The sequence below is a fragment of the Dysidea avara genome, chromosome 2, assembly GCF_963678975.1.
Source record: "Dysidea avara chromosome 2, odDysAvar1.4, whole genome shotgun sequence".
In the NCBI taxonomy this organism is placed as follows: domain Eukaryota; kingdom Metazoa; phylum Porifera; class Demospongiae; order Dictyoceratida; family Dysideidae; genus Dysidea; species Dysidea avara.
The window spans coordinates 24,482,461-24,497,313 of record NC_089273.1 but is presented as its reverse complement, the minus strand read 5'-3'; the positions used below and the strand labels follow the sequence as shown (position 1 = coordinate 24,497,313).

At 41.4% G+C, this 14,853-nt stretch overlaps 3 protein-coding genes across 3 annotated transcripts in view; all 3 read right to left on the bottom strand.

Annotated features, from left to right (window-relative positions):
- LOC136243792 (uncharacterized) overlaps positions 1-14,853 on the bottom strand; it is a 51,213-nt gene that overhangs the window by 26,743 nt on the left and 9,617 nt on the right. The gene's annotated exons all lie outside the window — the stretch shown is intronic.
- On the bottom strand, positions 7,253-10,120 carry LOC136247947 (uncharacterized). Its single transcript, XM_066039766.1, has one exon. The coding sequence runs from the start codon at positions 10,118-10,120 to the stop codon at positions 7,253-7,255; it is 2,868 nt and encodes a 955-aa protein (XP_065895838.1).
- On the bottom strand, positions 10,651-12,915 carry LOC136247946 (uncharacterized). Its single transcript, XM_066039765.1, has one exon. The coding sequence runs from the start codon at positions 12,913-12,915 to the stop codon at positions 10,651-10,653; it is 2,265 nt and encodes a 754-aa protein (XP_065895837.1).

The following is a 14,853-nucleotide window of genomic DNA, read 5'->3' as shown; positions in this document are numbered from 1 at the left end:
CAGGTACAAACAAATCACCCTGTGGAAAGATCAGCTATAGAAGAAATCACCTTGTAGGGAGTTCAGCTACAAAGAAACCATCATGTAGAGAGTTCAGCTACAAACAAATCGGCCTGTAGAGAGATCAGCTAGAAGAAATTACCTTGTAGAGAGTTCAGCTACAAAGAAACCATCATGTAGAGAGTTCAGCTGCAAACAAATCACCTGTAGAGAGTTAAGCTACAAACAAATCTCCCTGTAGAGAGATCAGCTAGAAGAAGTCACCTTGCAGGGAGTTCAGTTACAAAGAAATAAACCATGTAGAGAGTTCAGATGCAAACAAATCACCTGTAGAGAGTTCAGCTAGAAACAAGTCACCCTGTAGAGAGATCAGCTAGAAACAAGTCACCTTGTAGAGAGTTCAGCTAGAAGAAGTCACATTGTAGAGAGTTCAGCTACAAAGAAACCACCATTTAGAGAGTTCAGCTGCAAACTAATCACCCAGTAGAAAGCTATGAACAGATCACCCTGTTGAGAGTTCAGTTAGAAACAAGGAATCCTGTAGAGACATCACCTAGAAGTATCACCTTGTAGAGAGTTCAGCTACAAACAAATCACCTGTAGAGAGTTCAGCTACAAACAAATCACCCTATAGAGAGATCAGCCAGAAGAAGTTACCTTGTAGGGATTTCAGCTACAAACAAATCACCCTGTAGAGAGTTCAGCTACAAAGAAACCATTCTGTAAAGAGCTCAGCTGCGAACAAATCACTTGTACAGAATTCAGCTACAAACAAATCACCCTGTAGAGAGATCAGCTAGAAGAAATTACCTTGTAGATAGTTCAGCTACAAACAAATCACCCTGTAGATAGATCAGTTAGGAGAAGTTACCTTGGAGAAAGTTCAGCTACAAAGAAACCATTTTGTAAAGAGCTCAGCTGCAAACAAATCACCTGTACAGAATTCAACTACGAACAAATCACCCTGTAGAGAGATCAGCTATAAGAAGTTACCTTGTAGATAGTTCAGCTACAAACAAATCTCCCTGTAGAGAGATCAGCTAGAAGAAATTACCTTGTAGAGAGTTCAGCTGCAAAGAAATCACCCGGTAGAAAATTCTGCCAGAAACAAATTGCCCTGTAGAAAGATCAGTTAGAAGAAGTTACCTTTTAGAGAGTTCAGCTACAAAGAAACCATTCTGTAAAGAGCTCAGCTGCAAACAAATCACCTATACAAAATTCAGCTACAAACACATCACCCTGTAGAGAGATCAGCTAGAAGAATTTACCTTGTAGATCGTTCAGCTACAAACGATTCACCCTGTAGAGAGAGCAATTAAAAGAAGTCACCTTGTAGAGTGTTCAGTTACAAAGAAACCACTATGGAGATTTCTGTAATCAATATATGTGACCGGATTTGCGAAAAGGGGTCTTCCACACGCATCCAATTCCGTAAACGTTGGAGACCATAACTCAGTGTTCAAGTAACATATTAACCTGAAAATTTCACTATGTATTCAGCTATAGTGGTTCTCACCACTTCCCAAATATCAAGGCAATAGTTCTTTCCAATCTGAAGTTATCAATTGTCAAAGTTGGCAAATTGGATGTGTGTGGAAGACCCCTTTTCGCAAATCCGGTCACATATGTATTATACAGTATATATAATTTGTACATTTACTGATAAAATATTTAAAGTACATCTACTTCATCTTTTCTTCTTCCTGTAGTAAAGAAAAAAACATGAGTTTAAAAAGTCCCAAAGCTGGCCATAGGCCGGCTTTGGGGTATACAAATACAAAAAGAAATGAAATCTAATCCAAAACAGCCTAGCTGTAAAAAAAGTGTGCGGCCCTCAGAAAGGCTATGGTGAAAAAAGATGTGAAATCCAAGGTGGCGGCCAAGAAATGGCTGTGATGGTAGGTTAATGGTAAAAATTTTAATAATGACAATTTAGGTAAATTTTGTGAAGCGGCACAAAAATTCACCTGAATTGTCGTTATTAAAATTTTTATCATTAACCTACCATCACAGCCATTTCTTGGCCGCCACCTTGGATTTCACATCTTTTTTCACCATAGCCTTTCTGAGGGCCGCACACTTTTTTTACAGCTAGGCTGTTTTGGATTAGATAGACTTAAGCCTAGTGATTTGTTTGTAGCTGAACTCTCTACAGGTGATTTGTTTTCAGCTGAAAACTCTACATGATGGTTTCTTTGTAGCTGAGCTCTCTACAAGGTAACTTCTTCTATCTGATCTCTCTACAGTGCAATTTGTTTGTAGCTGAACTCTCACATGATGGTTTCTTTGTAGCTGAACTCTCTACAAGGCGATTTCTTCTAGCTGATCTTTCTACAGGGTGATTTGTTTGTAGCTGAACTCTCTACAAGGAAACGTCTTGTAGCTGATCTCTCTACAGGGAGATTTGTTTGCAGTTGAACTCTCTACAGGTGATTTGTTTGCGGCTGAATTCTCTACATGATGGTTTCTTTGTAGCTGAACTCTCTACAAGGTAACTTATTCTAGCTGATCTCTCTACAGGGCGATTTGTTTGTAGCTGAACTCTCTACATGGTGGTTTCTTTGTAGCTGAACTCTACAAGGTGATTTCTTCTAGCTGAACTATCTCTTTCCGTAGTTGAACTCCCTACAAGGTAACTTCTTCTAGCTGATCTCTCTACAGGGTGACAACAGGGTGATTTTTTGTAGCTGATCTCTATACAGGTTACTTGTTTCTAACTGATCTCTTGAATTCTCTTCAGGGTGACTGCTCTATTAGGATGACTGCTCTATTAGAGTATCTCAATCTCGCACTTGCTACACCAAGTTGGATTTCGTGTTATAACTCCGTGGCTTTAAGTCTGATTCTTCTACACCATTGAAGAGCCTTTCTAAGATGATTACTCCATCTGTACAGTGATTTTCAAAGCATTACCCCAAGCGGTTTATCTGGTAGGCATGGCAAGTAGTAGTTTTTTATTAGCTAATCTCGATTGCATCATTGTTACACACTGTTGGTTTTTTTGTTGTATCTTCCTGGTTTTTAGCTCGCTTTCTTTCAAACCACAAAAGGTTTGAGGTTCAATAGTTAACCTATTCACCCACCGATTTTCAGCTTCTTCCCATACGCGGTTTACCCTGTAGGCGTGACAACATATTGGTGTTATTTGTCATGAATAATCATTCATAACTCTTTGTCTGTTTATTGTATTCCAGCCAAAGTTTGTACCGAGATGCGCCTTTATACCCCCTTTCTGTGTGCCAAATTTCAAGGTAATCGGATAAGGCGTTCGCGTTTTATAGCAGTTTTTGTAAGTGTGCAAAAAAAGGAAGAAAAATAAGAAGAAAAAATGAAGATACTAAGCCAATTTTTGAAGTCGCATATCTCGGGAACGCTTGAAACGATTTCACTCAAATTTGGAATGTGGAGTACTGAAGTTGGAGGGCATGTCCACAGCAAAATTTGTCTTGTTTCATCAAGGCAGCACAGAGCTACGGAGGCGCGAAAATTGTGTTTTCGTTCTTCTGTCAATATACTCACGGGTGTTGCGCGCCGGCTTCTTGGGCCGCAGAATGTACTACCGTGTGTCTTGATTCAACTTGCCTAAAATATAAAAACAATTATCCAGGAAGTGTGTACCTGTATATTAAGTAAATTTTTTTGCTTGCAGTATAGCTGTAACAACAACTAGTACTGCTTTAATGCTCTTTGTTGACATTAGGACAGCACCACATAATTTACACATGTGTTGATAATAATATTATTGATTTAGATTACATGCAATTCTGCTGTTTAGTTAACCCACATAATCACATCATTTTAACTACTTAGGCTTGGAATCAGAAGATATCATGAAGCATACTACTTTATGACATGATCTTTAATACTTCATTCCCAATGCATTGATTCATGCTATTGTAGTTAATGTGGAATGTGAAATGGTACTGCATGTAGCACAGGTACCAATGCTAGTTTACTATATGATTATTCAGAAGGGACCACATCATGAGAACCATCTACTGAAAAATATCATACTGTATCTCATGACCTACACATATATTATACAATCCTTTTACAATTTGGATGGGTTGCTTTGGGCATCCAGACCTACAAAATACCATACAGCACTGCCCAAGTGCAATATCACACTCGCTTGCACGAGCAACTTTGCTCAAGATTTAAAAATCCCTAATTAAGAAGCTTGGCAACTGTTTCGTTCATGAAAAAGTGTCGAAGCTGTTTTGCTCACGAGAGTCACAAGCAAAACAGTTTCCATGCCCCTTATTTAGTAATTTTTTAAATTTTGAGCAAAGTTGCATATGCAAGCAAGTGTGACATTGCACTTGAGCAGTACCATATTTCATTAAACTAAGACAGAATACAAAGCATAATACTATAACTACTGAAACCATAAATGAATCACTTTCCTTAGTTTCAGAGGTGTTCTGTTAGTCATACAATCCTAATCTATTCACATTAACAGTAGCAGGCATTACAAATAAATTAATCCTGTATGGTTTAACATGTAGTAAAATTGAAGCCATAGACATGATACATGGAAGTAGTACAAGGACCAAAAAGATGTGGAATACAAGAACACATGGAAGTTCATGATGCTTATTGTGTATCCCATAAGTGCACATGTAGGGCTGACGATTTGCCATTATTGAGTTACAGTAAGTACAATGAGATCAGTAAGGTGTTCAGTAGAAGTTTTGTTGAATAAATTGAGTCCATCTCAATTCAAACACAAAAATTAATTATGATATGTCTGATACTATTCTTTCTTTTGTTGTGGTGGGTGCTGGTCAATAAGTCATAATTTCCTGTGTTACAAAAAGTATAAACAAGAAAATTTCTGTTTTTTTGCTTACAGTACTAACAAGTACACAGAAAATTTGGAATTTTCAACTAGAGTAAGGACCATAGCATATCAATAAAAAGTATAATATGATAAAGTGCATAAAGTCCATTACATAGCAAAGTGCCATGTAATGGTAGGAGAGCATTGATGACCCCTTAGACTAATCCATAGCCCAGATCTTTGTAGCAATAACTGCACCATGAAGTGGGAGTGTGTGATATCACCTAGTGTTACAAAACACACTCTATGAGTATCTGGCCAGTGAGAATGGCAGAGCTGTTATCAATAGTCCATTTTGCTTTACTTTCGATCAAAAACAGGTGGATACCAATCCTCATGTGTATTCCTGGCCTAAAGGGCTAGAGTGTGATAAACAATGGGGATCCCCTTAATGGACAGCCCCACAGGGATAGCTTTACCTTAAAGACAGCTGTCTTTAAGGGATGGCGTGCCAACAATAGAGGATACCTAAAGGGATAGCCTCATGAAAAATGCTGTCTGAAAAGAACAAGGCAAGCATAGGACTTGGTCCCAGAGAGACAGCTGTTGTAAAGAGACAGTGTGGCAAACATACAGTAGGACCTCTCTTATCAAATTATCTGAAAAATAGAAAAATAAGGGCAAAAATTTGGTCCCATCATGCATGGTTGAATGTATTTTTACCTCTAAAAGAGGAAACCTTTATGTTACAGCAAGAAGTGGCTTGGTTTTAAAGTATCCATTATACAGAGGTTCCACTGTAGTAGGACTGAATGGGATGGCTTCATGAGGATAGCTAATTAAAAGAACAGGAGGGCTATCCAAGAATTAGCCCCAGAATAGCACTGTCTTAAAAGGACAGTGCATCTAAATTAGGGGCCACTTGAAAGGGTAGCATCAGTTTGAAATTATAGATGTCCTGAAGGATCGGTGAGTTTAAATAGGGGCTTCCTTAAAAACAGAAAGTGTGTAAAAGAAGCAATTACTAGATAGGATGGCCTAGCTGTTTCACTAAGATGGGTAGTAGACCACAAGATACGAGGGCAATGTCAAGGCCTAATTTAAAGTAAAACTGTCTTAAAAGGATAGTGAAGTAAAAGTTGGGGATTAGGTAAAGATACAGCTGAATGTAGCAGTATAACCATCAGTGTACCACTGGTGCACAATCTGCCAAAGTATGGACCACACATCACTATCAGGCCGGCCTTTATCCCCCCCCCCTAAATCTGAATAATACTAGGGGATTCTTTTTTGTAAGGTACTATCTATTCAGGGGTTAATCTAGGGGGGGTGGGGGGGGGGGGGGGCACAGGCCCCCTCTGGGTTAGCTATTGCCCCCCCTAGGTTTATACCTAAAGCCTTGAGAAATGGAAAGGTTTAATTGATCCCAAAGTTGTATAATCCAATGGTCAATATTCAATGGCATCACAGTAAAATTTCACCAAAATTGAGTATATTTACACCTAAATTTTCAACATTTTCCTGGGGGAGCATGCCCCCAGACCCCCCTAGAATCCGAAGCGACTTACTTCGCCCCCTCTAGGTTAATATTCTGGGTTGAGCCCTGCTATTCTGTAACATCTGCAGGGGACACCATCCAAAGACAAGTTGCCAACAAGGAAAGAAATGGAAATCCAGAACCAAAATACCTGTGTAGGCGAAAGATAAGCTTTTGATTATGTGATTAACTGTTTCCTAAATAGGTCCACATGTTTTCCCTTATTGTATGAGCCGGTGAGGTTGAAGTATTTTTACAAAAATAGCCTTAACTGAACCTATAGAACTTATGGGATTCTTTACAAGAAACAATGTAGACTACAGACTCCAGTATAACTATTTGTAACACTTGTATCAAGACACACGGTAGTGTGTCGTGCGGCCCAAGAAGCCGGCGCGCCACACCGTGAGTATATTGACAGGAAGAACGAAAACGTCATTTTCACAACTTTGTATCTCGGTGATCACTTATCTGATTGGAACCAAATTTGCTACACAGTTGCCCGCCAGCCAAGGGAGTCTACATTCCAAATTTGAAGGAAATCGCTCCAGCCATTTCCGAGATACGAGCTGCCAAAGTTTCGTTTTTTTTCTTCGTTTTTTTTTTCTTCTTCTTCTTCGTCTTTTCGCACACTTGCAAAAATTGCTATAACAAGCAAACGCGTACTCCGATCGCCTTGAAATTTGGCACACAGAAAGGGAGTCCAAAGGTGAATCCTAGCATCAAATTTGGTACAAATTGTGGGGGACTGTTGATTAGTATAGCTCGGCTCGTTCACTGTTCGCCACGATCGCCACGGATACATACGCAACACAACACTGTCACTACTATTGATTACATCTGCTACAAAATTCAAAGTACAAAGTGACGTCATATTCCTAACCTATTACACGTGATCATAAACTACGTATTGTTAATGTATAATGTTATAACTAATCATTGACATCCTCCGGGGGGCCACGCAAGACACTGGTCCATTCGGCTACTCTTGCACGGGCCTTCATAGCTGCTTGTCTTGTGGGGCGGATGTCCTGTGGCTGTGATGTATTCTGCTGATTGCTCTCAGAATCTAACTTGTCCCGGCTATTGGTAGCATCTGAGTTAACAGGTTCAACATCGGTCTTACTTGTTATCTCGAGTGGGTAAAGTCTGCTTATAGGTCTATTTGTCCTGCCACTGCTTGTGCGAATGTTAACAGCTCTGATGAGTCCATCATGTCCAGTAATGACATCCTCGATTACTGCGAGTTTCCAACTGGCTCTGGGTGTGTCATCATGGACTAAAACAATTTCACCCTTCTTGACTGTCTGGGAGTTATTTCCTGTTGCACGATGGAATTCCCTGAGGGATGTAAGGTACTCTGTCCTCCATCTTCTCCAGAAGTTGTTCAATAACACTGTTATGGTTCTTGCTCTCCTTTTCCCTTCTGAGTTGGAGCTGTAATCAGGGTCACTAATCTCATCTTCTTCGGTTATTGGATGTGGGAGAGAAACGATCCTCCTACCATACAGCAAGTGTGCTGGAGTGAGTGGTTCTGGGTCCTTAAGGTCAGGGGAGACATATGTTAATGGACGGTCATTGAGAATGGCTTCGATTTCTACGATTATTGTTTGTAGATCAAGTAGACTCACATACGATCTTCCGAGTACCTTCTTAAGGGAAGCCTTAGTCAACCCGATAAGTCGCTCCCAAAATCCCCCGTACCAAGGGGCACGCTTTGGGATGAATTTCCATGTAACTCCCTTCCGGCTTAAAGCATCTAGTAGGATCTCGCAACTGAACAACTTGTTGAGTTCATCTGCAGCTGCTAAGTAAGTGGACGCATTGTCCGATAACATAAACTTGGGCAAAGACTTGCGACTGCTAAATCTCCTGAAGGCTTGTAGAAAGTTCTCGGTGGTGAGGTCAGTTACTATCTCAAGATGCACGGCTCTGGTCACTGCGCAAGTAAAGAGGCACACATACACTTTACTCTCTTTACCTGTGTCTCTCACATATAATGCGCCAGTGAAATCCACACCGGTCACTTCAAAGGGTTGCGTCTCTTGAACTCTACACTTGACAAGGGGAGGTGGATCCGGTGTTTGATATGGCTTTCCTTCAGTCTTCCTGCAGATCACACAATGTCTAAGAAGTTTCCGTATCAACTGTCTTGCACCAGGAATCCAGTAGCTCTGTCTGATGGCTGTCAATGTCGATGTCACTCCAGCATGTAGATGCTTCTCATGGACTGCATAGACAATGATTCCGGTGAATGGGTGTTTGGCTGGTAGCAAGTAAGGAAATTTCACCAGTTCAGAGACTGGGGCATTATGAATCCTCCCGCCACAACGAATGAGTCCACCTTTGTCTATGAATAGACGGAGTTGACGAACTAAAGGTAAACGACTTGATTGAGAATTGATGTTCTGGATTTCGGCAGGGAATGATTGCTGTTGTACAGTTTGGATCCATTTCAAGTTAGCTTGTGTACGCTCTGCAGGGGAGATAGGGCCTGAGTACTTGATGGATGGCCTTCTTATGTTTCTCACAAATCTTAAAATATATGCAGTGACATTGAGGAGTCGTGATAGGCTATGGTATGCTGAAACATCAAGAATATAGTGAAGGCTAGTGTCTTCCACGGAGGTAATACTTTGTGTCTCTGGTTGAGTAGTCTCTTCGGCTTCCACTATTGAAACTTGTAGCTGAAGGGCTTCTGTAGGTTTCCACTCTGGCCAAAGGTTATCAGACAGTAACCAAGGTGGTCCCTTAAGCCACATCAAGGAAGACTGTAGCTGGTCATAAGTAATACCTCTTGTCAGAAGGTCTGCTGGGTTGTCATTGGTTGAGCAAAATCTCCAGGAAACTGACGGTAGTACATTGTGAATCTGACTTACTCGAGAAGAAACAAACTGTGGAAGGGTCTTCTTGCCATGGATCCAGTACAACACAATCTGGCTGTCAGTCCACATAAAAACAGAGGTGTTGTATAGTTGTAAGGAATCAATGATAAATTTGGCCAGATGTGTAGCTGTCAATGCAGCCATGAGCTCCAAGCGAGGTAAGGTTGGACGCTTGAGTGGAGCAACACGGGATTTTGCCATAACAAATGAAGACTCCTGTTGTAGCTTGAGAAATGCTACAGCACCATAGGCCTTGGTGCTGGCGTCAGCAAATACATGAAGTTGTACATTGTTTTTCTCATAAGTGATGGTAAAGTATCGTCTATTGATGTTAAACTGTGGTAACTGCTTGATGTCTGTGACTATAGACTGCCATTGCTCACAGAGCTCAGGTGCAAGTGGTTCATCCCATTCCAGGTGTTTTTGCCAGAGGGTTTGCATTAGAAGCTTGGAGCGGATGGTAACTGGAGCCGCTAGTCCAAGTGGGTCAAACACCTTAGATGAGTCTTGAAGGACTTCACGCTTAATAATTAGATTTATGGTAGCCAAAGTGGTGTTCTTGGGTATGAGTGATAGTTTATCTGTATCGGTACGCCAGTGGACACCAAGGACATTAGCAGGTACAGTGGAGTCAGCAGTGTTTTCCTGACGTGTTATCAAACTAAGTTGTGAACTATTCGATACCCATGATCTTAAGTTAAATTTGGCCTCTGACATAATGACTCTAGCCTGTTTGTAATACTGGGTTGCAGCCAATTCTGTCTCACACCCTGACACAATATTATCAACATATAAATTGGCTTGGATGTCATGTGAGAGTGGTGTGTTATAGCATTGTAAATGATGGTACAGTGCAGCATACAACATAAATGGTGAACTTACAGCTCCGAAGAGTACTGTCTTGAAGCGGTACATGATGAGCTCACTGTTGGGATCTGTAGTGTCACTGAGCCAAAAAAAGCAGGTGTAATCTCTATCACTCTCATTAAGGTGGATATGGAGAAAGGCTTTCTCAATATCAGTGGAGATGGCATAGTTGTGTGTACGAAAACGAAGGATGATTGAGCATAGATCATTTAGAAAGTGAGGACCGGTGAGTAAACAATCATTCAAGGAGGGATGATCCTTTGATTGACAGCAGCTACAATCGTACACATGCGGATTGGTGTTGTGATTGAGTTCTTTTTGACGCAGTGGTGAGGAATAAAATGGGTCAGGCCGGGTATTTCAGGTGTGTACACTCTTTCAATAAAACCCCTGTTGAGTTGATCACAGATAATGTTGTTGTATGTTTGTAGGAGACCTGGTGTTAGTGAAAGACGGTGAGCCAATGAACGGGTTCTCTTCCTGCATACATTAGAGTTAGTTGGCAGTGGTGGGTGGCTCTCTTTCCACGGGAATTTGGTGCAGTATGAACCATCAGGGAGACGAGTAATACATGTCCGCTAGTACCCTTGTAAAAACTGTTTGTCTGAATTGTTCTCTACTGCTATTCCAGTTGTCTCAAGGTCGTAAAACTTTTGGATGTTGTGATCTTCATTGTGCTGGGTGGATACGTGAAGGGCACTCGTTACTACATTGAGAGAGTGTGTATGTGAAACTGGTCCTGAAAGCAGGTAACCAATCTTAGAACTAGTAGCAGTTGGACCGTCCCCTCTAATGATGTGGTCTTCCACTATGTCCCAGTAGTGGTCAACTCCTATGAGGAGGGAGATATTGAAGTCTCCATCTGTGTTGACAGGGTGGGCTAACTGTAATCCATGCAGATATGGTAGTGTTCTTACTATGGCGGTAGCACTTATCTTCAGTGGGACGGCAATGGTAGGGATGATAAGGACTGATAAAGGAATGTGTTCCTTGGATTGCGTCTTGACATACACAGTTGCAACTGCCATGCTCTTGTGGTGTGATTGATTCGCACCAAATGCAGCAAGAGAAATGTCTTCTTTCTTGTAAGGCTTCAGTGATAAAAAATCTGCCAATTCTTGGGTCAGGAAGGAACGTTGAGACCCTTCGTCAAATAGTACGTTGGCCTTAGTTTCTGCATATGAGGAGGAAGTAATTGTTGCTACAGCAGTTTTCAACAGGCAAGTGTTGTCTTTGACAAGCATGCTGTGCGATGGAGGATGGGCCAGAGCAGTGAGTGAAGCTGTTGAGTTTGTATTGACAGTGTTCCCTGTGGCCTGTGTTTCAGAGGTTGCTGGTTGAGAAGATGGCTGTACTTGAGTTCCATTTCTAGTTATTTCACTACAGATACTTGTGTGGTGCTTACGGCCACATTTACGACACCGATACTTGGAGTTGCAACTAGACACTCTATGATGGCCCAAACAGTTGAAGCACAATTTCTCTCGCTTAATTATGTCCAAACGTTTCTGGTGGTCCTTGATGGATTCACAGGTACCAGGAGCATGAGGTCCCTTGCAGTACGCACATGTTGGCTTCTTCGGAGTTGGGAGATCACTTGCAGTACGTGAAGATTTACGAACAGAACTTGCATGAAATGAAGCTGTAAACTGAGTTGAGTTAGGTTGGGGGTGGTGAGAACCCATTTCTAAAATTCTGATCTCTGTCAGTAAAGCACCTTGTAGTTCATCAATGGTCCACTCATCACTGCCGTGCTGTCTTGCCAAGTTGACTCTGACATCTGCTGGAAGCTTGTTCAGTATGATAGGGACTAACAGCGAACCATATGTCTCCCGGGACTTGCCAAGTGAAGAGAGGCTTCGTGCGTGACTTTCAACTGCATCATAGAATAGTTGTAGAGCTGATGATGAGTTCATTGGATTGTGCATCTCAAGTAGGGCGTTCATGTGAGCGTTTACTAGCTTATGTGGTTGGCCATATCTTTGTCGCAGTAAAGTGACTGAATGCTCATAATTGACTCCTGTTAGTGGGAAACCAGCCACAACCCTTGCAGCATCATGTTGTAGTTGTGCACGTAGATAGCTTAACTTCTGAATATTACTTAGAGATGAGTTATTGTGTACGGCTGCCTCGAAACAGTCCCAGAAGGACTGCCACTGTAATGGTTCACCTGAGAAAACGGGAATACTGAGCTTAGGTAGACGGGTGGTAGCTCCACTACTGCTTGATAAGTGGCTTGCTGGGAGTGGGGCTACATGGCTTTCTGAGGTGACAGCATTTGTGGGGATTACTGGATGTGTGGCATGGCTTTCATGGAGTGTGCTCACATGATTCTCTGGGTGTGTGACTGTGACTGGTAGTGTTTGTGTTTCAGTGTTGTGTGGAATCACTTGTGTATGGTGAGTGTCATCTGTAGCAGGTATACTCACTGTTTCAGATGAGGCAGTAGACTCTTCATTGTTCTCATCAGAAGTTGGGACCTGCGGTGGAGTGACTCTTGTTACAACAGTACTGGGGTCTGGATGAGTGTGGCGATATAGTCTTAAAACTCTATCAACTTGAGCTGCCTGTTGGGAGATTGTCTCTTGGATCTCTTCAGTTTCAAGAACCTCAGATTCCAGTTCCCCTTCTTCTTCAATAAGACCAATTATCTTAGCATCAATATCAGTGAGGATCTCCTTCTTTCGATCAAGTTGCTTCTGCCAGTCCACTAATGAGGTGTAATCTGATTCTGTAAGCTCACTGGGGTCTCTTTCAATATTATCTTTAGTTGCAGCAATTATTCTGGTAAGGTGACTTCTATATCCGCGACGTGATAAGCGATGACGCTTGAGTGCATCCATGCCGTGACGAATTTGTCTTCGAATTAATGCCAACCACTGGAAAACCTGTAACGAAGGAACGGCAACAACAGTTCACTGAGTATGGGGTGCTCGCCTTTCTGGGTACCGTTCTCTTATTCTGCCACGGTACCACGACGTTTCAGTGACGGGTTAATACTTGGACTAGAGAGGCGAGCACAACTAGCTCGGTAGGGTTGGCTTCGTTCTTCAGACGGACTTCTGCTGGTCACAGCACCAAAAATGTGGGGGACTGTTGATTAGTATAGCTCGGCTCGTTCACTGTTCGCCACGATCGCCACGGATACATACGCAACACAACACTGTCACTACTATTGATTACATGTGCTACAAAACTCAAAGTACAAAGTGACGTCATATTCCTAACCTATTACACGTGATCATAAACTACGTATTGTTAATGTATAATGTTATAACTAATCATCGACACAAATCCGATGAATGGTTCAGGAGTTATGACCGATTATTCGCGTAAAACAAGATCGATTTGTTGTCACACCTACAGGGTAAACCGCTTCATGGAATGAGTTGAAAATTGCTATGTAGATGGAGTAACCATCGTAGGAGTGCCTTTTGGTGGTTTGAAAGGAATCGAGATAAAGACCACGGAGATATGACACAAAACCCAACCTGTGTCACAATTACGCGATCGATTTTTATGAATAAAAAAGTATTAGTTTTCACGCCTACTAGGCAAACCGCTTAGAGCAATGAGCTGAAAATCGGTGTATAGCTGGAATAATCTTCATAGAAAGTCCTTGCAGTAGTACAGAAGAATCGGATTACAAACCACTGAGTTATGATTCGAAAGCCAACTCCGTGTAGCAAATGCGAGATCGAGATACTCTAATAGAACAGTCACCCTAATAGAGCATTCGGCTAATTTATTTACTCCATTATAGAATTTTATTACATCACAAGTTATTCTGTAGGGAGTTCAGCTGCAAAAAGTTAATCTTATAGACAGTTCAGCAAGAAGACAGTCACCATGTGGAGAGTTAAGCAAATATACCACTATAGAGATTCAGAACATTACAAGTCACACTGAAGAAAGTTCAGCTATAAACAAGTCATGCACTGTGTAGAGAATTCAGCTACAATTAAGTCACTCTCTAGAGAATTCAGTTACACAGAATTCAGCTACACACAAGTCACTGTGGAGAGAGTTCAGCTACAAACAAATTACCCTTTAGAGTGATCAGCTACTGACAAACAAAACACTTTGCAGGGTGTTCAACTGCAACAAATCAATTACCTTTAGAGCGATCAGCAATGAACAAATCAACACAAATCTACCTGTAGAGAGATCAGCTAGAAACAAATCACCCTGAAGAAAGTTCAGCTACAAAAAAATCACCCTGTAGAGACATCAGCTAGAAACTAGAGACAATGTAAGGAGTTCAGCTACAAGCAATCACCCTGCAGAGAGTTCAGCTAAAACAAATCAACCTGCAAAGAGATCAGCTACAAACAAATCACCTTATAGAGAGTTCAGCTACAAACAGATTACCTGTAGAGAGATCGGCTACAAACAAATCAACCTGCAGAGAGATCAGCTGTATACACACAAATCAACTTGTAGAGAGATCAGCTACAAACAAATCACCCTGTAGAGAGATCAGCTAGAAACTACACACAATGTAAGGAGTTTAGCTACAAACAAATCACCCTGTAGAGAGATCAGCTACAAACTAGACACAAAGTAAGGAGTTCAGCTACAAGCAAATTACCCTGTAGAGAGTTCATCTACAAACAAATCAACCTGTAGAGCAATCAGCTAGAAACAAATCACCCTGAAGAGAGGTCAGCTACAAAAAATCACTCTGTAGAGAGATCAGCTAGAAACAAATCACCCTGAAGAGAGGTCAGCTACAAAAAATCACCTGTAGAGAGATCAGCTAGAAACAAATCACCCTGAAG

Bases quoted from the DNA above. Each gene is read 5' to 3' on its own strand.
- LOC136247947 (XM_066039766.1), bottom strand. From the start codon at position 10,120: ATGTACCGCTTCAAGACAGTACTCTTCGGAGCTGTAAGTTCACCATTT.
- LOC136247946 (XM_066039765.1), bottom strand. From the start codon at position 12,915: ATGGATGCACTCAAGCGTCATCGCTTATCACGTCGCGGATATAGAAGT.